Source organism: Puma concolor, chromosome A3, assembly GCF_028749965.1.
Source record: "Puma concolor isolate L17-30 chromosome A3, mPumCon1.1.hap2, whole genome shotgun sequence".
NCBI classification, from domain to species: domain Eukaryota; kingdom Metazoa; phylum Chordata; class Mammalia; order Carnivora; family Felidae; genus Puma; species Puma concolor.
In genome coordinates, this window is record NC_141669.1 from 32234478 (window position 1) to 32260044 (window position 25567).

At 40.5% G+C, this 25567-nt stretch overlaps 1 protein-coding gene and 1 pseudogene across 4 annotated transcripts in view; both read right to left on the reverse strand.

Annotated features, from left to right (window-relative positions):
* The window catches only part of SOS1 (SOS Ras/Rac guanine nucleotide exchange factor 1), a 151166-nt gene extending 127623 nt beyond the window's left edge, over nucleotides 1-23543 (reverse strand). For all 3 annotated transcript variants that reach the window (XM_086700412.1, XM_086700411.1, XM_086700410.1), the window contains exon 1: nucleotides 23308-23543. In XM_086700412.1, coding sequence (XP_086556538.1) covers nucleotides 23308-23394 — 87 coding nt within the window. In that variant the 5' untranslated portion in view covers nucleotides 23395-23543. The remainder of the gene's footprint in view (nucleotides 1-23307) is intronic.
* LOC147582344 (cytochrome c oxidase subunit FA4 pseudogene) lies at nucleotides 4120-18318 on the reverse strand (annotated as a pseudogene). The gene is made up of 2 exons (XR_015248809.1): nucleotides 14151-18318; nucleotides 4120-13900 (listed from the first exon to the last, which is right to left on the reverse strand). The product of XR_015248809.1 is annotated as a cytochrome c oxidase subunit FA4 pseudogene (transcript).
* Nucleotides 23544-25567: the final 2024 nt, after the last annotated feature.

A 25567-nucleotide genomic window follows, 5' to 3' on the forward strand; every position in this document is an offset into this window, starting at 1 on the left:
AACAAAAAAACCCAGGGGCGCCCAAGTGGCTCAGTTGGTTAAGTGCCCAACTCTTAACTTCGGCTCAGGTTATGATCTCAGTTTGTGAGTTCAAGCCCCATATCAGGGTCCACACTGACAGCACAGAGCCTGCTTGAGATTCTCTCCCTCTCTCTGCCCCTCCCCTGCTCACATGCGCACTCTCTCTCTCTCTCAAAATAAACAAACATTAAAGAACAAAACAAAACAAATGAAACCAGATCCAGTTTCCCCTTGAGCTGAACCTTTGCAGTCTACTCTAAATACACTAAGCTTGTGGAAGTGATTTGTGCTGGCCTTCTGGGGAAGGGGCCTGCTGCTCTGATTCTCAGGTGGACTGGCCCTAGTGGAAATGTGCCTGGAAGGCACAGGAGGGCAAGGGTTGGTATAATGGCTCCATTCACCACTTGGCGGAGATGTTTAGATCTCTGGGGTCAATCAGTGTGGGTGGGCTAGCAATGAAAATGGCTTCAACCCACTCTCTAGTCTCTGGAGTGGGAAGTATGCACTCTCAGAGATGTGTGATTAATCACCCCTCCTGTGTCCCTCATTTCCGTCAGTTCTCCGCCTCCCCCCAACCCGTGTCTAAGCTGTCCATTTCCTAGGTGGTGCCTCCCTTCAGAGTTTTATCTCAGGTGCAGCTGTGTTTCAAAACCCCACACATCAGAGATGCCCATGGTTTGGGCCTGCAGTGATCTTCTGGGGGAGGGTCTCACCCCATTGTGGCCCACCTGCCCCAGGAAATGGTCGCACCACCACATAGTGGCAGTGGCTCAGAGTACATAGTAAATCGCAACACAGAGCCAACTCCGGGCTTGTTGCCCTCAGCCAGTGTATTTGTTCCTATATGGGTGAACGTGGTGGTTTAATGGCACCCCCTGGGACTTTTATCTGTGGAGAGGCCACATCACCTCTACCAAATGCACTCGAAACAGAGGAACCACTCTCCCTGTGTGACCTGGGGTATCCTCAGCCTGTGATGCCCGCTCCCAGGGAGTCACCCTGCTTCCTCACCAGATAACCGCCAGGCACTGAGCTCTGAAACTTCAGACTCTGGGCTCTATTTATAAAAAACTGGTGGTACTGAAACCCTCTCCTTTTTCCCCAATCAATGGCTTTGGGGAATAGTTTTCTTGTGCAGTTCCCTGTGTGCATTTTTCACTTTCTCTCTAGCTGCTTTCAGGGGGAGTGCTTTCTTGCGCAAACCCGATGCACTGCTCTCTCTTCCCCCCTCTTTCTCTTCTCTGTGAAAATGGCTCTCTCCCCTCTGCAGCAACATAGCTCTTTTCTCCCACAATTCACCTCTCCATATCATGCACCAGCCACATTCTCTCCTGTAAATTATGCAGATTTTTCTGCTAATCCTCAGATTGATTTCCCACATGTTGAAAATGGTTTGATGTTGATCTAGCTGAGTTCAAGGAATAAGACAAACCCAGGGTCTCCTTACTAGTCGGCCATCTTAACTCCTCCACCAATGTCAGGTGAGAAAATTACTTTTATAATAGGATTTGAAATACCCTGGCTGAGAATGGGAGAATGAGGAAAGGGCAACAGATAATTTTAATATATAATTTAAATATAATTTTTTCCTTCACCGGAGATTTTCTTTTCAAGGGTTTACATAGCTTTAGCTGCTATAAATAATGGAGTATAACACTGCCATCTAAAAAGTGGTTTCATTATGAAATAAATTTTCTAGAATTTTCTGGGTTATTTTTATTTCAAGACCCAACACAATACAATTTCAGTTGGGAAAAAAATATTTTCACACACCAAAAGAATCATATGCAAATGCAAGGCAGAATTTGTAAATAGATTGGCCTGAATGCAGCCAGAGAAAAACAACACTTTACCTACATTAGAAAAATAATTAGAACAACAACAGATTTCTCAACAAAAATCATGGAGGTCAGAAAAATGTGGCACAACATTTTTTAGATGCAAAGGAAAAAGTTATTTTTTTAATATTTATTTATTTTTGAAAGAGACAGAGCATGAGTGGGGGAGGGGCAGAGACAGAGTGGGAGACACAGAATCTGAAACAGTCTCTAGGCGCTGAGCTGTCAGCACAGAGCCCGATGTGGGGCTCGAACTCGGGAACAGTGAGATCATGAGTCGAAATCAGATGCTCAACCAACTGAGCCACCCAGGCGCCCCAAGAAAAAAAATTATTAATCCAGAATCCTATATCTAGTAAAAATACATTCTGGAATGACGAGGAAATTAAGACAATCGAAGCAAAATTAAGAAAATGTGTTGCTGGCAAACCTACCCTAAAAGAATGGCTAAGGGAAGTTGTCTAAAAAGAAGGAGAACAATAAAAGGAAGGAACTTCAGAATATCAGGAAGAAAAGAAGAACATGAAAAAATATACAGGTAAATACAATAGGCTAATTATGTTTGATGATTAAAGCAAAATTCTAATGTTGTCTCATGTGGTTCTAAATGTATACTGAAGAAATATTAAGACAACCATTAACAGAAGTGAGTAAAGGGAAGGATGTAACATTCCTCTATACTTAATCAAACTCATCAAGTGACACAGTACCCTGAAATAAGCTATGCATATACAATGTATTACCTACAACAGAAAACAATAACTAAAATGGCAGGCCATTTATGGCAAGCCATAATATAGCAATAATTACAGTGCATAAAAATGGTCTAAACACACCAATTAAAAGCAAACGTTGCAAAGAGGATTAAAAGACATGACCCAACTATGTGCTATCTACATGATACTCACTTCAAATATAGTAAGTTGGCTGACATAAAAATATATATCACATGAGGATTAATCAAAAAAAAGGAGTGACAACATTAGTATCAGATAAAGTAGACTTCAAGGAAATTTATCAAAGACAGAGAGGGACATTACACAGCTATAAAAGGGTCAATCCAAGAAGCGATAGCAATCCCAAATGTGTATCCACCAGGCAGAATTCCAAAATATGTGAAGCAAAAATTGAGAGAACTGAAAGAATATAAAGACAAATCCAAAGTTATAGTTGGATAATCCAACACCCCTCTTTGAACAATAAAACTAGACAGAAAATCACCAAGAATTTAAAAGAACACAACATCACTATCAACCAACAAGAACTAATCAACATTTATAAAACACTCCATACAACAAGAGTGGAATACACATTCTTTTCAAGTGTGTAAGATTTAAAAAAAGAACATATCTAGGACTACAAAGCAAAACTTAGCAAATTTAAAAGTATCGAAATCATATAGAATATATTCTCTGACCACAATAAAATAAAACTAGAAATTAATAATAGAAAGGTATCAGAAAAATCTCCAAACACTTGGAAACTAAACTTTTATCTAAATAACCTATGGCTCGAAGGGGCGAAGAGTAAGTCTCAAGGGAATTTACACACACACACACACACACACACACACACACACACACACACACACACCATATATGTACATACACACATATATGAAAGAAAATAAAAACACAGCGTATCAAAATTTGTAGGGCATAGGTAAAACAGCACATTATAAAAAAAGAGAAAGTCTCAAATCAATCATCTAAGTTCTTACCTCAAGAACCCCAGAAAAGAGCAAACTAAAAGCAAACCAAGAAGGAAAGAAACAATGAAGACCAGAAACCAGTGAAATTGAAAACAGGGGGAAAATAGAGAAAAATCAGTGAAACTGCTATTCTTTTAAGAAATAAAAAATTGACAAACATCTAGCAAGACTGGCAAAGGAAAAAGACAACACAAATTACCAATATTAGGACCAAATCAGGACTGAAGCATGGATAGCCCTACAGACCATGCAACTATAAAAGGATAATAAGAGAAAACTATGAATAACTCTTCAGACATAAGTTGACAACTTAGAAGAAATGGACCAATTTCTCAAACAACAACACAAGCCTCCCATAACTTAACCATTATGAAATAATTTGAATAGCCCTATACCTACTAAATAAATTGAATCTGTAATTTCAAAACACCCTAAAAACTCTCTAGACCCAAATGGTTTCGTTGAAATTTAAAGCAAACTTAAAAAAAAATTAACACCAATTCCCCACAATCTTGTTTGGAAAATAGAATTGAAGGAAACACTTTCAAATTCATTCTATAAGCTAGTATTATCCTGATACCAAAACCAGACAAAAACAGAACAAAAAGGAAAACTACAGACCAATATGCTTCAGAATTATAGATTCTTAAAATACCAGCAAGTGGAATTCAGCAATATATACACAAAATAATTATTACACACCATGACCAAGCAGAGTTTATTACAGGGATGCAGGTCTGCATCAATATGGTAAAGCTAATCAATGTAATCCACCACATTAAAAAGCTAAAGAAAAAAGTCCACATGATCATGTCAACTGAAGTAGACAAAGCATTTGACAAAACACAACACCCATTCATGGAAAAAGAAAAAACTCTCAGAAAAACAGGAGCAGAAGGGAACTACCTCAACTTGATAAACAGCATCTACAATAAACCTAAAGTTAACATACGCTTGACAGTGAAAGACTGAATGTTTTTCCCCCAAAATTGGGTGGTGAGGAGGCAAGAATATCCACTGTCAACATATGAAGATAATGCTGGAAGTTCTTTCTAGTGCAATAAGATAAGAAAAGGAAATAAAACACATATAAATTTGAAAAGGAAAAAATATAAATGTCCCTATCTGCCAATAACATAATTATCTAGTAGAAAATTCCAAAGAATCTACAAAAGAAATCCTGCAAAACCCCAAAAATAACAAAAAAGAGGGAACTCTTAGAACAAATAAGTGAGTTCACTAAGGACACAGGATACAAGATAAACCTACAAAAATCAATTGTATTTTGATATAGTGGCAATGAACACATGCATACTAAATGTAAATTAAATTAAAAATAACCCCTACAACCAAAATACTTCAGTGCAAATCTAAGAAAACAAGTACAGGATGTGTATGCTGAAAACAACACAATGTTGTTGTTGTTGATTAAAGAAATCAAAGCTCTAAATAAATGGAGAGACATTCTATGTTCATGGAATGGGAGACTCAACACAGTAAGAAAATCAATCCTCCCACCCCCTTAAATTAATACATAGGTTTAACACAACTCCTACCAATATCCCAGCAAGACTTTTTATAGATATTGACAAGATTATTCTAAACTTTATATGAAAAAGAACTAGAATAGCTAAAATAATTTTGGTAAAGAATAAAATGGGAAAAGCCATTCTACCCAATTTTAAGACTTATTATATAGCTATGACAATAAAAATTGTGTAGTATTGGCAGAGAGAGAACCATGCAACAGAATAGAGAACCTAGAAATAGGCCCACAAAAATTTGCCCAAATAATTTGTGAAGAAAGTACAAAAAAATTCAATGAAGGAGAGATTGCCTTTCCATCAAATGGTGTTGAAGCAACTGAACATCCATAGGAAAAAAAAAAAAAAAAAGAACTTCAACTTAAATCTCACAACTTACACAGATATAACTCAAATATATCAAAGACTTACATGTAAAATGTAAAACCAAAAAAAAAACTTTTAGGAAAAAATATAGGAGAAAATTTTCAGGATCCAATAATAGGCAAAATTAAAAATTTTAGCTCTGAAAAGCCCCTGTTAAATGGATTGAAAAGACAAGCTAAGGAGTGGGACAAAGCATTTACAAACCACATTCCCAACAAAGAGCTGGTATCTAAAATATACAAAAAAAAAAAAAACCCACAAAAAAACACAAAAAACAACCCAACATTCAAAACTCAACAGTAAGAGGGCAAACAATCCAATCAGAAATGGGCAAGAGACATGAAGATTTCACATACAGATGATATAACATACATACAAGTTTTGCTGCAACAGTGTTTACAATACAAAAAGATAGGAAATGACCTGTTTCTCAATACATTAGTTAAATTATAGTACAACCAAACAATAGCATGCAGCCACAGAAAAGAATGAGGGTGGTTTTAAATGCTATGCTCTCTAAAATACATTGAAAAGGGGGGAGGGGAAAACAAGGATGCAAAAGAGGGTATACCAAAATTAAAAAAAAAAAGAAAAAATTAAAGTCAACAAGAAAAAAATTATACATATATATATTGCACGTACTTATTTATCATAAAAGAAAATCTGTAATAAGAGACAAAAATGGGGGTTACCTGGGTGGCTCAGTTGGTTAAGCGACTGACTTCGGCTCAGGTCATACATGATCTTGTGGTTCATGAGTTCAAGCCCCACATCAGGTTCTGTGCTGACAGCTCGAGCCTGGAGCATGCTTCAGATTTTATGTCTGTCTCTCTCTGCCCCTCCCCCACTCATGCTCTGTCTCTCTCTCTCTGTCTCTCTCTCAAAAATAAACATTTAAAAAATTATTAAAAAAAGACAAAAATGGATGTTACATAATGATAAAGGGGTCAATCCAACAAGAGGATGTAACATTTGTAAATATTTATGCATTCAACATAGGAGCGCAGAAATGCATAAGACAAATAATTAACAGATCTAAAGAAAGAAACAGAAAGCAATACAACACTAGTAGGGGGTTTTAATACCCTAATTACATCAATGGGTAGATCATCCAGGCAGAAAGTATTTAAGAGAACATCAGCCTTGAATGACCTATTAAACCAATAGGCCTAACAGATACATACAGAACATTCCATCCAAAAGCAACAGAATATACATTCTTCTCAATTGTACACGGAACATTTTCCAGGATAGATCACATGTTAGGTTACAAAAAAGTGATAATAAATATTAGAGGACTGACATCATATCAAGCATCTTTTCCAACCACAATGATCTGAAACTGGAAATTAATTCCATCAAGAAAACTGGAAAATTCACAAATATGTAGAAATCAAACACCATGCTACTGAACTACCAATGTGTCAAAGAAGAAATCAAAAGAGAAACTCAAAAATACCTTGACACAATCGAAAATAAAACTATAACAAAAATTTGTGGTATGCAGCAAAAGCAGTTTTGAGACAGCCATTCATAGCAATATGCCTCCCTCAAGAAAGAAGAAAAGCCTCAAATAAACAACCTAACTTTATGCCTCAAGGAACTAGAAAAAAAGAACAAATGAAGCTCAAAGTTAGTAGAAGGAAGGGAATAACAAAGATTAGAGCAGAAATAAGTGCAATAGAGACTAAAAATACAACAAAGAAGATCAATGAAACTAAGAGCTGGTTCTCTGAAAAGATTTAAAACAGTATGGCATTGGCATAAAAATGAACATGGAGATCAATGGAAGAGACTAGAGAGCCCAGAAATAAACCCACGCATATTTGATCAATTAATTTACAACAAAGGAGTCAAGAATGTGCCATGGGGAAAGTCTTCTCAATAACGAGCACTGGGAAAACTGGACAGCTACATGCAAAAGAATGAAACTTGACCACAAAAATTAACTCAAAATGGATTAAAGACTTGAACATTAGACCTGAAGCCATAAAACTCCTGGAAGAAAGCATAGGTGGTAAGCTCCTTAACATAGGTCTTGGCAATGTTTTTGTGAATCTGACACCAAAAGCAAAAGTAAGTGGGACAACATCATACTAAAAAAGCTTCTGCACAGCAAAATGAAAAAGCAACCATCTAAATGGAAGAAAATATTTGCAAATCATATATCTAGTAAGGGCCTAATATCCAAAATATATAAAGAACCCATACAACTCAACAGCCTCCCGCACCAAAAAAAAAATTTTTAAGGGCAGAAGACCTAAATAGACACTTTTCCAAAGAAGACATACCAATAGCCACTGGGTATGTGAAAAGATGCTCAAACAACATTAATTATCATGAAAGTGCAACTCAAATCAAAATGTGGTATCATTTCACACCTGTCAGAATGGCTACTATTAAAAAGACAAGAGGGGCGCCTGGCTGGCTCAGTCAGTAGACCATGTGACTCTTGATTTCAGAGTTGTAAGTTTGAGCCCCACATTGTAGAGATTACTTAAAAATAAAATCTTTAAAAATTAAAATTAAAAATCAAAAAAATAAAAAGATAAGAAACAAATGTTTGCAAGGATGTGGAGAAAAGGGAACTCTTAAGCACTGTTGGTGAGAATGTACATTGGTGTGGCCACTATGGAAAACAGTATGGTAGTTCCTCAAAAATTAAAAATAGAACTACCAAATGATCCAACAATTCCACTTCTGGGTATTTATCCAAAGAAAACAAAACAAAAACACTAGCTCAAAAAGTTGTATGTACCACCATGTTCACTGCAGCTTTATTTATATTAGCCAAGATATGGAAACAAACTAAGTGTCCACATATGGATGGATAAAGAAATTATGATATATACAATGGAATACTATTCAGCCATTAAAAAAAAAGAGTGAAATCTTGCCATCTGCTACAACATGGATGGACCTCAGGGGCATTATGCTAAGTGTAAATGACACCTAACTTACACCACATAGAAAATTTAGATCAATGACCTAAATATAAGTGCTAAAACCATAAAATCCCTAGAATAAAACTTAGGGGTAAATTTTCATGATATTGGATTTGGCAAAGGATTCTTAGATATGACATTAAAACAGGAACAAGGAAAGAAAAAAGAGATAAACTGAACTTTATCAAAATTAATTTTTGTGCAAAGGACATTATCAAGAAACTAAGACATGTTTGGTTGGGTTTGAATGAGTCTAATACCAAGAACATATATAATTATTTACAAAAACTTAACAAAAATACAAACAACCTAATTTTAAAAGTGGGCAATAGACTTGAATAGGCATTTTCTATAAAGATATAGAAATGGCCAACAAGTGCATGAGAAAATGCTCAGTATCATTAGTCACTAGGGAAATACAAACCAAAAGCACAATGAGCTTTTGTCATGTCACACCAACTAGGATGGCAATCGTTATTTTAAATTTATTTAAATTCAAATTAGTTAACATACAATGTAGTATTGGTTTCAGGAGTAAAAGCCAGTGACTTATCACTTACATACAACACCCAGTGCTCATCCCAACAAGTTAGGATGGCAATTTTTAACAAAAAATGAATATCGGTGAGGATGTGGAGAAATTAGAACCTTTGTGTATTACTAGTGGAAATATACAATGGCTGCTATGGAAAACAGTACGGCAGCTCCTCAAAAAGATAAACGTAGCATTGCCAAACAACCCAGCAATTCCATGTCTAGGTATGTACCCAAAAAAACTGAGAACATGGACTCAGATACCTGTATACTAAAGTTCACTGGAGCATTGTTCACAATAGCAAAAAGGCAGAAGCAACCCAAGTGTCCATCAACAGATGAGTGGATAAACAAGCTGTGGTATACACATACAATGGAATATTATTCAGCCTTAAGAAAAAAATGAAATTCTGACGCATGCTACAATATAAATGAACCTTGAAGACATTATACTAAGTGAAATAAGTCAGACACAAAAGGACAAATGTTGTATGATTCCACTTACATGAAATATCTAGAATAGGCAAATTCACAGAAACAAAAAGTAGATTAGAGGTTACCAGGGGGTAAAAGAGGGGGAAGTGGAGAATTATTGCTTAATTTGCACAGAGTTTCTGTTTGAGGTGATGAAAAATTTTTGGAAATATAGTGGTAATGGTTGCACAATACTGTGAATATATTTATTGGCACTGGATTATACACTTAAAAACAGTTAAAATGACTAATTTTATGTTATATATAAAATTAAGAGAAAAAAGTTATTAAATATATGTACAGAAATCAGAATCCTACTGAAATCCTTAAACAAAATGGGTGTAAGTGTAATTACTAGTAAGTACATTCCATTATAATTTTTTTTTTTAACATTTTTTCATTTTTGAGAGAGCATGAGCAGGGGAGGTCAGAGAGAGAGGGAGACACAGAATCCAAAGCAGGCTCCAGGCTCTGAGCGGTCAGCACAGGGCCAGACATGGGGCTCAAACCCACAAACTGCAAAATCATGACCTGAAGTCAGATGCTTAACCAACTGAGTCACCCAGGTGCCCCAAGTGCATTCCATTATAAATTATTTGGCCATATATAGAAACCAATTTACTTGCAAGTGGCTTAGATTATAGAAAATTAGTCTTGTCTATATAGAAAAGTTCATTTCAGGCATTATAAAATAACTGGAATTATTAGCTTATTACAAAAAGTCTCTGGTTAATGAAAAATTTAACTTTTCTTTTAATCTCAAGACCTATTTGTTAATGATTTATTCTGAACCCCGAAACAAACTTCTTTCTATATACTAAGATTAATCCCATTTGAAAACGGGATACTTTAACATATATGGGCAGACTATAGACTTTTTTTTTTATCACCAGATACAAGTTTCATAAAAACAATTGTTTTATTTTTACTTGCATATCCATAATGCTTACCATACAATAAGAGCTCAATAAATTTAGCAAATAAAACCAAACCAGTCAAAATCAGCATGAAAGCAAGATTAAAGAAACTTTTTTGAAATCATACTCCTGTTACACTTTTTTTTAGTTTGTTTGTTTTCAGAGAGAGCAAGCATGCAGAGTAGGGGCAGAGAGAGGGGGAGAGAAAGAATCCCAAGCGGGCTCCGCGCGCAAAGCACAAAGCAGGGCTCGATCTCACAAACTGTGAGATCACGACCTGAGCTGAAATCAAGAGTCAGACGTTTAACCGACTGAGCCACCCAGGTGCCCATTACACTTTTAAAGTATCTATTTTAAAAATAATATCTAAGTAATTTAGAGTCCATAAAACCAAAACTTCAAATTACTTTTCACCTATGTATACTCCTATCCCCAACTCCAATGGGAAGTTCCCAGAATTTATGGTACCAGAAATTAAGTTACCAGACTTCATGAGGAATTTCTTTACTGATTTGTGTTTGTCGGCCTCCAAGATAGCCCAGCCTGGAAAGGAAAATCAACAAGTAGTCACCTTCATGGCCAGAGAGCTGGACTACTCAAGGTAGTGCCGAAGTGCTCCGAGTTCACTAGCTCACGTAGTAATAACATGGGTATCATTTGCATTGTTTTCTTTTGCCTTTACTGCTTTGTTTGTGGGTTTTGTACATCAAAGGGTTAATTATGAAATAAACTTGAATATGAAAGGCAAACTTTATTTGGTAACTACTAAAGCAAACTGTGCACTGTCAGTATCAGCAATAATGAACTTGTGACTTTCAGAACTCAACCTAAGATATCTTTTTTGAAAGCATAAGGGATTTGGGAGGAACAAATTATCCACTTTCAGTGGAGGAAGTCTGTAACCGTATTATCCTGAATCAGGCCATCGATAGCCTCAGAGGTGACCCTGGCTGGCTCTGAGAATGAGTCTCTCAGACCTCAGACTCCAGCTGCCGCACTATGAAATCCATCACTGTGTTTGTGCAGAGGCTCTGCTTCTCCCAGGCTGCCCCCCGTCAAGGACCGAGCACGGCACGCATACTAAGCCAGGCCTCTTCCTGGGGGATGAGGAATTCCTGTGACCCCAACTTTCACTCAAGAACTTCCTGAGGCCTGGGTGAACTTTCCTTAGAACTGCACTGCAGTGTAAGACACTTTCACCCCAAGTTCCTTCCTCCCTTACCTCTCTCCTTCACTTGGGAGTCAGACTTGCCTTACAGTCTCAAGACTCTCCTTGACTCCTTCCCCATTTTCTCTCACAAGCACTGCTAATACATTTCTTGTATACCCAACCCCACCTTGGCATCTGCTTCTCCCTTGCATTGCACACTTTTTAAAAAACTAGCCATTTAAGGGGTGCCTGGGTGGCTCAGTAGGTTGAGTGCCTGACTCTTGATTTTGTTCAGGTCATGATCTCATGGTTTGTGAGTTTGGGCCCCACAAGGGGCTCTGTGTTGTCAGCGTGTGGAGCCTTCTTAGGCTTCTCTGTCTCTTCTCTCTCTGCCCCTCCCCTGCTCGTGCACACGTGCTCTCTCTCTCACCCTCACTCTCAAAAATAAACCTAAAAAAAAAAATCTAGCCATTTAAAATGAGTTATTTCTAAAATATAGTATTTGCTTACCTATGTGCTAAAATGGAATACACTGAACATGGCAATTCCAATGCCTTTTGAAGTTGAAGATCTCAGCTAACACCCAACAAGCTCATTAGTAGTATATTCTTGAGGGGACGGGCTCAGAACCACATGCAATTCAACAAAAGGTCCTGAGCACCTGCTTGCTATATGTGAGAAATATGCTAAGCATTATAGGGAATATAAAGGTGAGTAGGACCCTATTTTTACCTTCAAGGAACTCCCAGTATAGAGAAAGAGAAGCCACAGATAAAACTTTGAAGGACAGACTATCATTAAGTACTAAAACTGACATATAAAGCACTAAGTAAATTAAGAGATACATTCTACTTAGGGGATGGGGTTGCAGTAGAAAGCCTTTGTGGAGAAAATGGTATTTGAAATGTACTTTGAAAGACATTGTCAGAGCCTTCATTCCTGAGAGCAGTCCAACAAAGACACTTTCCATGCTTGCCATACTTGGCTCCTCCCCTCCCCCAAAGTGTAAATCCCTCCCATCATAATTCTCTCACATCCTCTCATTCCCAGAGAACTGGAGGCTTCTTAGTTCTCCTCCTAACGTGCTCCTCCCCCAGTATTTCCTCTTTCATCCCACTACCACTTAGACCCTTAAGCCAGAAACATAGGAATCAGTTTTTACTCCTCTCTTACTACTCTGTCATTCAATCATCAATCTACTTTTACATCTAAAAATCTATCCACTTTTCTGTATGCCCACAGCTATTGCTCTAGTCAAAACCACCATTATCCCACCCTAACTGGCCTTCCCCACTGCTCACAAGATCTGGCCCCACGCTTCAGACTCCCAGCTACTCAGAATTTCTAAAATGCTCAGCTCCTCATGGACTCCAAGCCACCATAAATCTTTGAACACACTTCCTCCTCATCCTCACCTGGTTAACTCCCACTGCTACTTAAAACATCACTCCTGTCACTCCCGAACAGAAGCACACAGGACAGTCTCCAAGCTACCTAATGCCACCAAGACATTTCTCAGCCCATTCCTCTATGGTCTATACTGGTTTTCCATTAACTAGTGCCTTTAAAAGTCTTACTTTTTTATGCAGCAGAACCATTTTTTCAAATGTAATCCTATGCAGAGCCCTAATATGTAAAAGGGCCGAGCTTCTCAGCTTAAAGCAAAAGGTTTCGAAGCTTCATTCAACCTCCTCTATCCTAAGGTACTTCTTCCCTAAAATCTAAGGTGCAAGACAATGAAAACACTACTGTACTATATTATACTGCCTACTCAAAGGAAGCAATACAGGACAGTACAAAGAGTAGTCTTTGAAGCCAGACAGATTCAGGTTCAAATCCTGATTCTATTCCTTATTAGTTATAAGATCTTGAGGAGTCTGCCTAAGGACCCATTTCCTCTGCTGTAAAACTCAGCCATAGAAACAGATGACCACTCTCACTACTTTCATTTAACAGTTAATGGAGGACCTAGTCAGTAAAATAAGGCAAGAAAAATAAATATCGGACTATCTGTAGTAGCACATGACATAATAATGTAGAAAATTCTGTGGAATCTGCAACTACCAGCAAAATCAAAGGATACAAGTCCAATATATAAAGAGCAGCTTTATGTTTGCATATTTGTGACAATTAGAAAATAAAATTCTAAAACAATTTACAATAAAATTAAAAACAAAGTATTTAGGGTTAAACTCAACCAAAGACATGTAAGGCTTTTACACTGAAAACTACAAAGTGTTGCTGACAGAAATTAATAAGTCTAAATAAATGGAGAGATACACCATGTTCACGGGCCCAAAGATTTAATATTGTTAAGATACAAATTCTCCCTAGTGATCTATAGATTCAATGCAATCACAATCAAAATCTCAGCAAGATTTTTTTGGTAGAAATTGACAGCTGGTTCAAAATTTATAGTGAGGGGCGCCTGAGTGGCGCAGTCGGTTAAGCGTCCGACTTCAGCCAGGTCACGATCTCGCGGTCCGGGAGTTCGAGCCCCGCGTCAGACCCTGGGCTGATGGCTCAGAGCCTGGAGCCTGTTTCCGATTCTGTGTCTCCCTCTCTCTCTGCCCCTCCCCCGTTCATGCTCTGTCTCTCTCTGTCCTAAAAATAAATAAACGTTGGGAAAAAAAAAATTAAAAAAAAAAACAAAAAACAAAATTTATAGTGAAATCCAAATCTAGAAACGCTAAAACAAGATTTTAAAAGAAAAACAAAAATTGGAGGACTTATACTACCTAACTTCAAGACTCAGTATAAATCTACAGTAACCAATAGTGTGGTACTGGTGTAAAGATAAACAGATCAGTGGGATAGAATGGAGATGTTTGTATATATATTTACATAAATATATATAATACTTATTTAATTTTCATAAAAACATCACAGTCAACAGGGAAAGAGAAATCTCAACATATAATTTTTTTTATGTTTACTTTTGAGGGAGAGACAAAGCACGAGTGGGGAAGAGCAGAGAGAAAGTGGGAGACACAGAATCTGAGGCAGGCTCCAGGCTCCAAGCTGTCAAAACAGAGCCTGACGCAGGTATTGAATTCATGAATCACAAGATCATGACCTGAGCCAAAATTGGACACTCAACCATCTGAGCCACCCAGACACCTATATTTCAACATATACTTCTGAAATAACTAGATATCAGCATAAAAAATGAATCTCAATTCCCACTTTACATTATACACAATAATTAATCTGAAATGGACCACAGATTATGTAAAAACTTTTCTATAAAGTTTTTAGAACACAGCATTAGGAGAGTATCTTCACGGCTTGGTGGCAGGCAAGAGGTTCTTAAATACAGAGAGCAATAACCTTAAAAAAAAAAAAACTAATAAATTTGACTCCATCAATATTAAAAAGTCTGTTCATCAAAAAACACCATTAGGAGAATGAATAGACAAGCCACAGGCTGGAAGAAAATATTCATGAAACATTTTTCTGATAAAGAGCAGTTACCCATGATATATAAACAACTCTTACAATGCAATACCAAAAAGAACGCAAAATTTAAAATGGGCAACAGATTTATGCAGACACTGCCTGAAGAAAGATACAAAATGGCCAATAAGAACACGAGAAAGTGTTCAATATCACTAGTCACCGGGATAATGCAAATTGAAACCACAGTGAGATACCACTACACACCCACCACAGTGACTAAAATTAAAGACTAATAACAACAAATACTGGCAAAGATGTGGCACAACTGGAACTCTCATACATTGTTGCGGGAATATTAAAGGTACAACCAATTTGAGAAAAGGTCTGGCAGTTTCTTGTGAGACTAAACACTCTATGAGCCATTTCTCTTAATATTTACACAAGAGAAATGAAAACATAGGCCTACAAAAAGACTTGTATAATAAGAACATTCATGGAAGCTTTATGTATAATAGCCCTAAACTGGAAACCTCCTAGGTATCCAGCCACTTGACAAACAAACTCTGACATAGTCCTATGATGGAAAAAAGAACTGAATTCCTAAGAAACACAACCTCAAAGCCTTACAAAAATTATATACTATATGACTCTATTCATATGATGTTCTAGAATAGGTAAGATTAATAATCTATGGTAGGATGATAAAAGATCAGAACAATGGTTACAGGGATTGACTGAGAAGGCACAGGAGGTAAATTTCAGGAGTGATAGTGATGTTCGTTATCTTGATAGAGGTTTGAGTTGTATTTGTTTGTCAAAACTCATTAAATGGTACAATTAACATTTGTGTATTCCACTGCACATAAATTTTACCTAAAAACCAAAAAGAACTGTAAACAAATACTGAACTCTAGTTAATGACATGCATGTTGCAATGTTTGGAGGTAAAATGTACTGATGTCTGCCACTTACTTTGAAATGCATCAAAACATAAGATGGATTGGTGGATGGAGGGAGGCAGGGATGGATAGGCATGAGATAAAACAAACATAGTAAATGTAAATTACAGAATCTAGGTGATGGGTACACAGGTGTTTTAATGAATAATTCTTTCAATTTTTTTGCATATTTGAAACTTCCCATAATAAAACATTGGGTAAAAAAAAAAAAAAAAACTTAATCACAAGACAAAAACACTCTAAAATGAAGTGCAACGTTTTTTCCTATTCTACCCAAAGCTGTGATACAAAATACATTACGGGGAACAGGGAGTAGTTGCCACTTTTATTATTTGGTTGAAGCATCCTCACTGCTGTGATTTCTGGATCTCACTGCCATGGCTGGATTACAGTCTTCCTTTCCACTATGACATGTGCCATAATCCTTGTGGACTTCGTCATCACCCATATATGTAATACACCAATCCATCATTCAATACACTAACTCCAGAGCTCCCAATTGTCTTATTTCTTTCATTTCTGGAATCTTAAAACCCTAAATTATTATGATGATCTCCAATCATAATCCCCTGTCTGCTCTCGCTACCCTCCTCCTCCAACTCATCAAAGATTTCTAATCCATGGAGCCTTCATCTATCCCCCCATAACCCATCTTACAGCTTTACTTTCTATCACCTGAAATACTGCTATCCTCTTAGTCTCTACTGCAGCCACCTGCAATCAACTCTCCTTCTGTGTCCATTCACCTGAACCGATGAGTGCTGCTGGAGGAAATCTCACAACCACCAGACCAATGAATGTGCCTCCAAATTTATGGTCTTCACACTCTGCACTGCTCAGCAAGTTCTTTCTGATTCACTGGTTGGCTCCTTCTCCACGCTCCAAAACAGCAATTTCAAAACTTCACCATGCTTCTTAAACTCCTTACTCATTTCTCTTTCCTCGCTCTATGTAAAGAATCTTGCTATTCATTTCGTTAAGAAAATAGAGGATACCTAACGTGAACTCCCTGCTGCCCAACCTACAAACCCTTATTTGTCTCTTTCCCTCCCATCTCAGGAAAAAAGATGCCATCAAAGATGCCCTGCTAGAGGTAGCATAGCATAGTATTTAAAACTGCAGATTCTCTAACCAAATTATTCTTTCTAAACCTCAGTTTTCTCTCTTGTAAAATGGAGGCAATAAGAGTAATCCAATGAGAATTAGAAAACACATGTGAGTACTTAAAATAGTACCTGGCAAACAGTTCAAGACAAATCCCATTGCTTGTGTTCCTGGGCTACTCATCTCCTCATTGTTCAGTATCTTCACCAGCACTCTCTACCAGCTCCTGCCCCAGAGACTCCTAACATATACAAGTTTCCATCACCTTCAAATAAAAAACCTCCCCAAGCTTGAATCCCCTTCTTGCCACAGCAGTAACTCTTTTCATTTCCAAGCTTCTGAAGAAAAAAACCATAGTAATCTGGAGAGTGGCGGGGCGGGGGGCAGAAGTCATCTGTCCTTGCTACCTTGCTATTGTCTTTCCATGTTCTTCCGTCATCTATCCACACTGAACGCTCAGACGGAAGTGACCCCTTAGCTGTCAAATCTAACATTTTCAAGCACCTTACCTCACTTATCCGTAGTCTGACGCACTTAACGACTCTTCTTGCAGCTCCTTACTTTCTCGGCTTCTCAGACACTAGGGTCTCATACTTTTTACCAGACTCCTTCCTTCTTTTTATATTTCCCCTTCAAATTCTAATAGTTTACTTCCTATGCCCTAGTTATAAAGTTCAGAGCAGAGTTTCAGCATTAAATAATGATATATACAAAGTTGCAGGTATCAGTTAATCAGTATAAACGCCAACAAAACATACCAACACGATTTTGTGCATTTAGAAAAGAAGTATTTCCCGGATAAGTGGAAAACTGTGTGGATGGCTTCTGGAAGACCTTCACTCTAAGCAGCTTTATAGTGAAACATTTAATTAATTAATTTAAGATTTTAGATTTAAGGTTTTGTTTTTAAGTAATCTCTACAACCTACATGGGGCTTGAACTCACAACCCTGAGATCAAGGTAGCATAATACTCACTGAGCCAGCCAGGAGCCCCGTGAAACATTTAATTTAGAAGTCTGGACCTCCTTTCTTCAGCTTGCTGTATCTACATTCACTGAGTAGACCCTGTATTGATCACTGGGACCCAGTTTGTTCCAGGCTCTGGGTTATACTTCCTATCTCAACCGACACCTGGAATGAATAATGCCAGGTACAAGACGTACAATAAATACGAAGAGGGGGATCAAGATCTGATGTCTCTTGGCCTGACCAAAGATCCAACAGAGAAATAATTTTGGCAGAAGCCTCAGGTCCAGAAGAGAAAAACAAAACCACAAGGCCCAGGACTGAGGAGTCTCTACTCCAACTCCTTCTTTCTTTGATTTTTTTAAGCATAGGGGTTTTTTTGTTTTGTTTTAAAGTGTTTATTTTGAGAGAGAGAGAGAGAGAGGGATAGAGAGTGAGCAGGGGATGGGCAGAGAGAAGGGGACAAGCAGGCTTCACATTGTCAGCACAGAGCGTGATATGGGGTTCAATCCCATGAACTGTGAGATCATGACCTGAGCCGAAGCCAAAAGTCTGACACTTAACCGACTGAGCCCCCCAGGCGCCCCTCCAACTTCTTCCTTCTTCATCCCCTTGAATCACTCCTTCCCCTGCTCTTCTCCTACACACTATTGCCCACTCCTCTCCCTCCCCAACCAGGTCTAATGACAGCCCTACTTCAGTCTTACCTCTAATTTTCAGTAGGTGGCTTTATCTACTTTTAACACCTTCACTGATGTACAACTGACATTCAACAAATTGCACATATCTGAGTTGTAAATCTGCTAAATTTTAATGTATGTATATATCCGTGAAATTATCAGCACAATCAACAAATGAACATAAAAGCCTCCCCCTAAAACCACCACTCACTTGCTCCTTGTCGTTGTAGATAAGTTTGCAATTTCTAGAATTTTATATAATAGAATTATACAGTATATACTCTTTTTTTGACCTGGTTTCTTTCATTCAGCTGAACTATTTTTGAGATTCAATCATATTGTCATGTGTATCAATAATTCATTCCTTTTTATTACCCAGTAGTATTCCAATGTATGGCTATTTCACAATTTGTTTATTCTTTCACCTGTTAATGGACATTTGGATTGTTTCCTCTTTTTTTGCTGAAGAGAACTGTCATGAACAGAATCCTTGTATAAGTCTTTGTATGGCTAAAGACTTCATCTATTCTTTTTTTTTTTAACGTTTATTCTTTGAGAGAGAGAGACATTTATTCATTCTTTGAGAGAGAGAGACGTTTATTCATTCTTTGAGAGAGAGAGAGAGAGAGCACGAGCAGCGGAGGGGCAGAGAGAGGGAGACACAAAATCTGAAGCAGGTTCCAGGCTCTGAGCTATCAGCACAGAGCCTGATGTGGGTCTTGAACTCACAAACCACGTGATCATGACCTGAGCTGAAGTCAGACGCTCAACCGACTGAGCCACCCAGGCGCCTCCGAGGCTTCATTTATTCTTAAGGCTTTACCTCCACCCCTGGAAGTTCCAAATTTGCGGTGGCAGATACCAATGACAACTGCCAGCTTGACAAGTCCACCTGGATAAGCCGAAAGGACTTTTAAATCAACGTGTCTAAAACTCATCTCTTTATGCCACTCTCTCCATCACAACGGCTTCTTCTCCTCCATTCTCTGTTCTGACAAAAAGCACACAAACCAGAACTTAGGGACTCTTCCTGCTCTCTTACCACTTGCCCTACTCACTGAGGGAGTGACTGGGTCCTGTCAATTCTACCTTTAAACATCTCTCAAAATCCATCCCTAAGTTTCCAACCGGGTTCAAATGCATCTTTAATTCAAATGCACAGTATCTCTTGACTGGACTATTAAACTAGCCTTCTAACTTTTCTCCTTACCTCAGGTCTCATTCTTCTCCAATCCATTTTCTATTCTCTGGCCAAAGTGAATTTTCTAAAATTCCAATCTGATGTTACTCCCCCATTCCTCAATGACTTTCATCCCCTCAAGATAAAATTCAAACTCCTTAGCTTAACATTTAAAAAACTTCTCTCGAAACCAGTTTCCTATCCAAACTCATCCTCTGCCACTTCCCACTGTGCTCTGACTTAGTCGTTTCTGGATGATGTCATACCTTTTTATTCTTAGTGCCGAGGGCAATGCTTGGTCTGTAGTAAGCATGATATATTTGTGCAATAGACAAGATAGGACTTAGACTTAGAGAGGTAGTGAGACACTCTGGGCATATTCAGGAAAAGTAGTAGTCCAGTCTGGCTGAAGCATAAAGAATATGAAAGACCATGGTGGGCAATCCAGCCAGGAAAGCAGGATGAAGCCAGACCACTGATCACCATCAATTCTCTGCTAATGACCGTGCACCGCATCCTGTGCCCTCAAAAGATATCGTTAGCTCTGAGCAAGAGTGCAACGTATTCCGACGTGTACTAGAACTTCTGAAATTTGAAAAACAGATACGGGAAAGGTGAGGCGCAGTAAACTAGTTAAGGTGCTATCACAGTAGTCTAGGAAAGAGGACTCAAGGGGCGCCTGGGTGGCTCAGTCGGTTAAGCGTCCGACTTCAGCTCAGGTCACGATCTCACGGTCCGTGAGTTCGAGCCCTGCGTTGGGCTCTGGGCTGATGGCTCAGAGCCTGGAGCCTGCTTACAATTCTGTGTCTCCCTCTCTCTCTGCCCCTCCCCCGTTCACGCTCTGTCTCTCTGTCTCAAAAATAAACAAACGTTAAAAAAAAAAAAAAAAGGAAAGCGGACTCAAGAGTAGGAGGGAACAGATTAGAAGAACGTGTCAAAGGGGATAAACCTACAGGCCATGCTGGGTTTGGGCAGTAATGTAAGAGAGAGAAGTCCAAGACGACTCCAAAGTTTTTAACCAAATAAACAACAATAAAGCCGTCAAGAGGAATTTTTTTTAATGGTCAGTGAAGGAGGAGACAGATGATGCAGTTTGGGTATTCCGCCACCCATTCATTCAAGCAACGGAAGTTCCTACTAGGTGTCAGGCACTGTATGCATGAAGGATAAAATGAGGGTAAAATATCATTCCTGTTTTCAAGGACCATCTAATCTAGTTGTGGGATGGGGCAGACAAGTGAATAGGAACTTACAATTCATTATTAAGTGCTAGGCTTCAGTGCTAAAAGAAAATGAAGACTATCCAACACAGCCCTGAGGATTTGAGAAAACACCTGAGGTCAAGTGAGTCCAGAAGGAGGAGTAGTGTTAGGCCAGGCAAAGGGCAGTCCAGGGGAAGAGAAGAACATGACAACAGAGCCTCAGGTAAAAGAGCTCAAGTTGGGCACATCTGCAATAGTGCATTAGGTCTAAAGGAAGAGTTCAAGATAAGGAGAGCAGGCAGGTGCAAATGCAGGTTCTGAGCTCCCAAGAGTACATCCAGATATGAAATTGTATTCTCAACCTCATCTTAGGTGGCGCAGAATCATCACCAGTGGCTATCTTAAATAAGAATTAAAAGAACCTATCGGCTAGATTGTGTACGCTTCCACCTCCTCCCATCACTTGTGTCCTGCAAGGGGATCTCTGCATATGGTTAAGGCTGTTTTTGCAAATAAGCAAAGAGGACTGAGGGGACCTTGGCAAATGGGAGATGCACGTCCAGTCTAAAGAAGGAAGCCATTTACTCAGCTCCAGCAGTTTACTGTCTTGCCCAGTGGGGAAAGGCCCTCCTATTCTTCAAGAAAAGCTGAAAATTCGGATTTTAACATCTCCCACTTTTAAATAGTGGCAACTAATTACATTAAAAGCAAAACAACAGGGTGCCGGCCAAACAAAATGCTTCTGTAGACAGATTTCAGCAAGGGGCACCAGGGTGGCAGAGTCAGACCTGGTCGGCCAACTCTTGGAATGCCCTTTCCACTACTTCACAGTACCCTCACAACTGACAGAGGATCTTGATGGTTCCCTGGAACAGGAGTTGTTTGCTCTTAAGCAAAACAGCCCCAAACTGATGGTGTTTTGAGTTCTTCTGTATGTTCGCAACAATTTTTTGGTCTCCTCCCCACTCCACTCCCACCTCTGCCAGGACCAGGCTTCGGACACGACTGAGACCTCCTACTCCCCTATTATAAGCTAAGACGCCAAGCTTGCAGGTAAAGCAAAAGTAAAAAGAGAGCCCTGATGGGAGTTTCTAATGAGTAAGGTATGTAAGGAAGATGGCATCTCTTTGGTTTTCTTAGAAAACAGTATCACGGAGACGTTTGATGTCACTTAAGGGAAAAAGTCAGTAACTTACACCTGAAAAAAATGAGCAAATTCTGCTAACACACTAAACAGTTTCCACTGTAAGTCTCCAAGGAGGGGGAGGAGGGCAAAAGGGAAAGTAAAAGTTGCTGGCCTTTGGGAAACATCAGGCACCTTTTAAGACACAGTTTTTTTCAAAGTATACATGTTCAGAACAAAAGGTACATCATAATCTCAACTCTCAGTAGGAGCTAAAATATATTTTAATAACATAAAACGTTCTTTGAGCAACAACAAATTGGACTTGAGAAACACTCGGAGACTAAAGCAATCTCCACAGAAAAGGTAAAAGGGAAACAAAAAATACGGATTGTTTTTATCTTCAAACACAGTTTCTAGTGTTGTAATGTATTTACTAACTCACAATGTTGCTTTCGAAGCTTTTAAAATGTAGCAACATTTCCTAATACTACTAAAACATTTAAAAGCAAAGATCATGGAGCATACAACTTCAGATAACAAGGTGGCAAAGCTGAAGACACAGAGAAAGGTTAAAAATTTCAATCAACAGCCCGAAAGATAGTACCAAGACTCTAAACAACAACAAAAGTGGCATGTGCATCCGCCCCTGTTAGTCGGAGGAGTGGGGGAATTCAGGGGAATGAAGAGCGATTACAGAGGGCGAGCAAAGCAGGCCGTGTTCCCGCTGGCAAGCGAGCTCTGCAATTACTTAGAGCAAGCATTATGGCTAGAGCATTCTTGAGCCCACTAAAACCAGCATACTGGACACCTAAAACCGGAGGCTGACAGCAGCTCCAGGGTAAGACCGAGAAGGCGGAAAAGTGGCCTGCTGTGACCTCCACTGAAAACTGAGCCTCCTCCAACTCTCGTCTCGGAATAGGAGACAGGACATTAACCTCTCGGGAGGCTGTTTTATTCGGACAAACTCTGCCTGGCTTGCCGCGGCCTTCCCACACACCGGGTGAATGTCAACACGGAGCCAGCGAGTGTGGGGGAACCTCTCAGCGTGCGCGGTCCTTTCTGGGAGGCGGCGAGACCGGGAAGAAAGACGGCCTTGCGCGCGCCCCGCCTCCCCGGCCCTTCCACCGCCCCGGCCCCGCGCCCTAGCGGGGGCTGCAAGCCGGGAAGCGGGGGTCCCGCGCGCTCCTCACCTTTTTCAGAGCCGGCACCAGCAGCCCCCGCCACTTGGGTGCGTTCTCCTCGCTGAAAAACTCGTACGGCAGCTGCTGCGCCTGCATGGTGCCCCCGGGGCGCCTCTGGGCGGGGAGAGGGGCGGCGGCGGCGGCCGGGCCGGGGAGCCGCGAGAGGGCGAGCTCGCAGCACCGAACAGGGCCGCGGCCCCACCGGACGGCCCGGCCCCCTCGGGGCGCCGCGCGGCCGGGCTAGCCCTGGAGAGGGGGCTGAGGGGCGAGGCTCGCGCCCGGCCACCCACCCGACACGGGCACCAGCCGCGGAGAGCGAACGCAGCCCGGAGGCGGCGGCGGCGGCATCCCGCACCACCGCCCCGGGGCCGGGCCCCCCCCCCCACCCCTTCCCGGCCCGCCGGCGCCGCCCCCGGCTGCCCTCCGCCGCGGCCGCCGCCCGCCGGGGCTACGCTCCCGGGCCCGGCCTGGCCCCGCGGCGGAGCCGGCGGCTGGGGGAGGGCGTGCGGAGGGACGCTCCGGCCGCGGAGCCCGCTCCGCGCAGCGGCGACCCCGAAACGCGAGCGGCCCGAGGCGGAGCGGGGCCGGGGGGTAGCGGGGGAGGGGAAAGGCCCGAGGTCGTCGTTGGAGGATCTGGCTGCCCGGAGGTGCCGCCGCGGCCGCCGCCGACGCCGGTGTAGCGCTCGAGCTTCCTACTAGCGAACTGAACCTGCTGGCTACTGAGCATGCGCTGCCGAGCAGGGCCGGTTCGCTCCGGGTTTTCCTGCTCCCCAGCGAAGGAGGAGGGAAGCGCGAGCGAGGAAGGGCGCCCCGGAGGACTGCAGGGGAGGAGCGAAAGGGCCCCAAGAAGTCGAACCCGGGCCTTCCGGGTGGGGTGCGAGCTACGGGGAAGCGGCCCCCATTGTGTGGTTGGGCCGCGAGGAATCCCACCTCTCTTTTGGCGTCTCTGGGCCTTTAGTTTCGGAAAGGGGCGTGTATGTGTGTACTTTGTTCCTGAACACGGAGATAAGAACTGCCCAGAGCATGCAATGTATAGTAAACAGACTGGTCAAAAGATAGGTGCCTTTCTAACGAAACCTACTGCTCAATATTTGTCCGGTAATAGAAACGATTGCAGTGTTTCCGATTAGTCTTTCCACATCACCAAGAATAAAATGCGTACCTGCAGTATAGATTTTGTGTGTGCGTTTCAAATTCAGTATGTTCATCTCTCAAGCCCACTTAAATTTGAACTCCAATAACCACTTACCTCAGTGGAAATTGAGACCTCTCTTGCAGCTCCCAGATCCCTGAGCACCTCTCAGGGCATTTAGTTTATCTGTTTTGTAATCTCTCCAAGGCTCTTTCAAATAGATAGCAAACTCCTGGAAGGCAGATCTTTTTCACTAAGGGTTCTACACAGAATAGACACTTAGTGAATGTTTGAGGAGTGCTAAATGAGCATTATCTACAAGTTGTTCATCTCAGTGGTACGGTGCAGCTGGCCCTCATGGTTTACCATTAAGCACTTTTTGAGCATAATCTCATTTAATAAGTCATAGAATCCTATTGTTTTCATTTAACAGATGAGGAGACAGCTTAGAGAATTAGCCTTGGTTGAAGCTGATATTGTTCAGCTATTTCAGAGAACAATAACCAGGATCACGTGGATGAAAATGTTTAAGCAGTGGTTCTTAATCTCTACAAGCTCTCTTTACAAATCTCATAATAAAAGTCTTAGGTCCTTCCCTTTTAAAATGTACACACATGGTTTACATTTTAATATCCTTCACACTTTCAAAGTATTTAGAATGGCATTTTGAAAATCATACATACACCCTCTGGGTACGATGAGATAGAGGAACCACAGCTTTGAGTGGAGTTAGGGTAGGAGAAGGGGGTCTCAGAGGAAGGGGACTCTCATGTCAGCCATCTTCAAGTGTCTGATATCAAAGGATTAATATAGAAAAAATCGTATGATATGTAGGGGTGGCTGGGTGGCTCAGTCAGTTAAGCATCTGACTATTGATCTAGGCTCAGGTCATGATCTCACAGTTGGTGAGACCCACAAAGCCTGCATTTGGCTGTTTACATTCTCAACCTTTTCTTACCATTCTCAACCTTGTCTCACCACACTCCAGTCACACTGGCCTTCTGTCTATTCCTAGAAAACAGCAACCTCTTTCCTGCGCAGGTGCTTTGCTCTTCCCTCAGCCTGAAACTCACTCTGCTCCTAACTGTTCACTTGGCTGGTTAGAAACGTCACCACCTCCAAGAGGCCTTCTCTGAT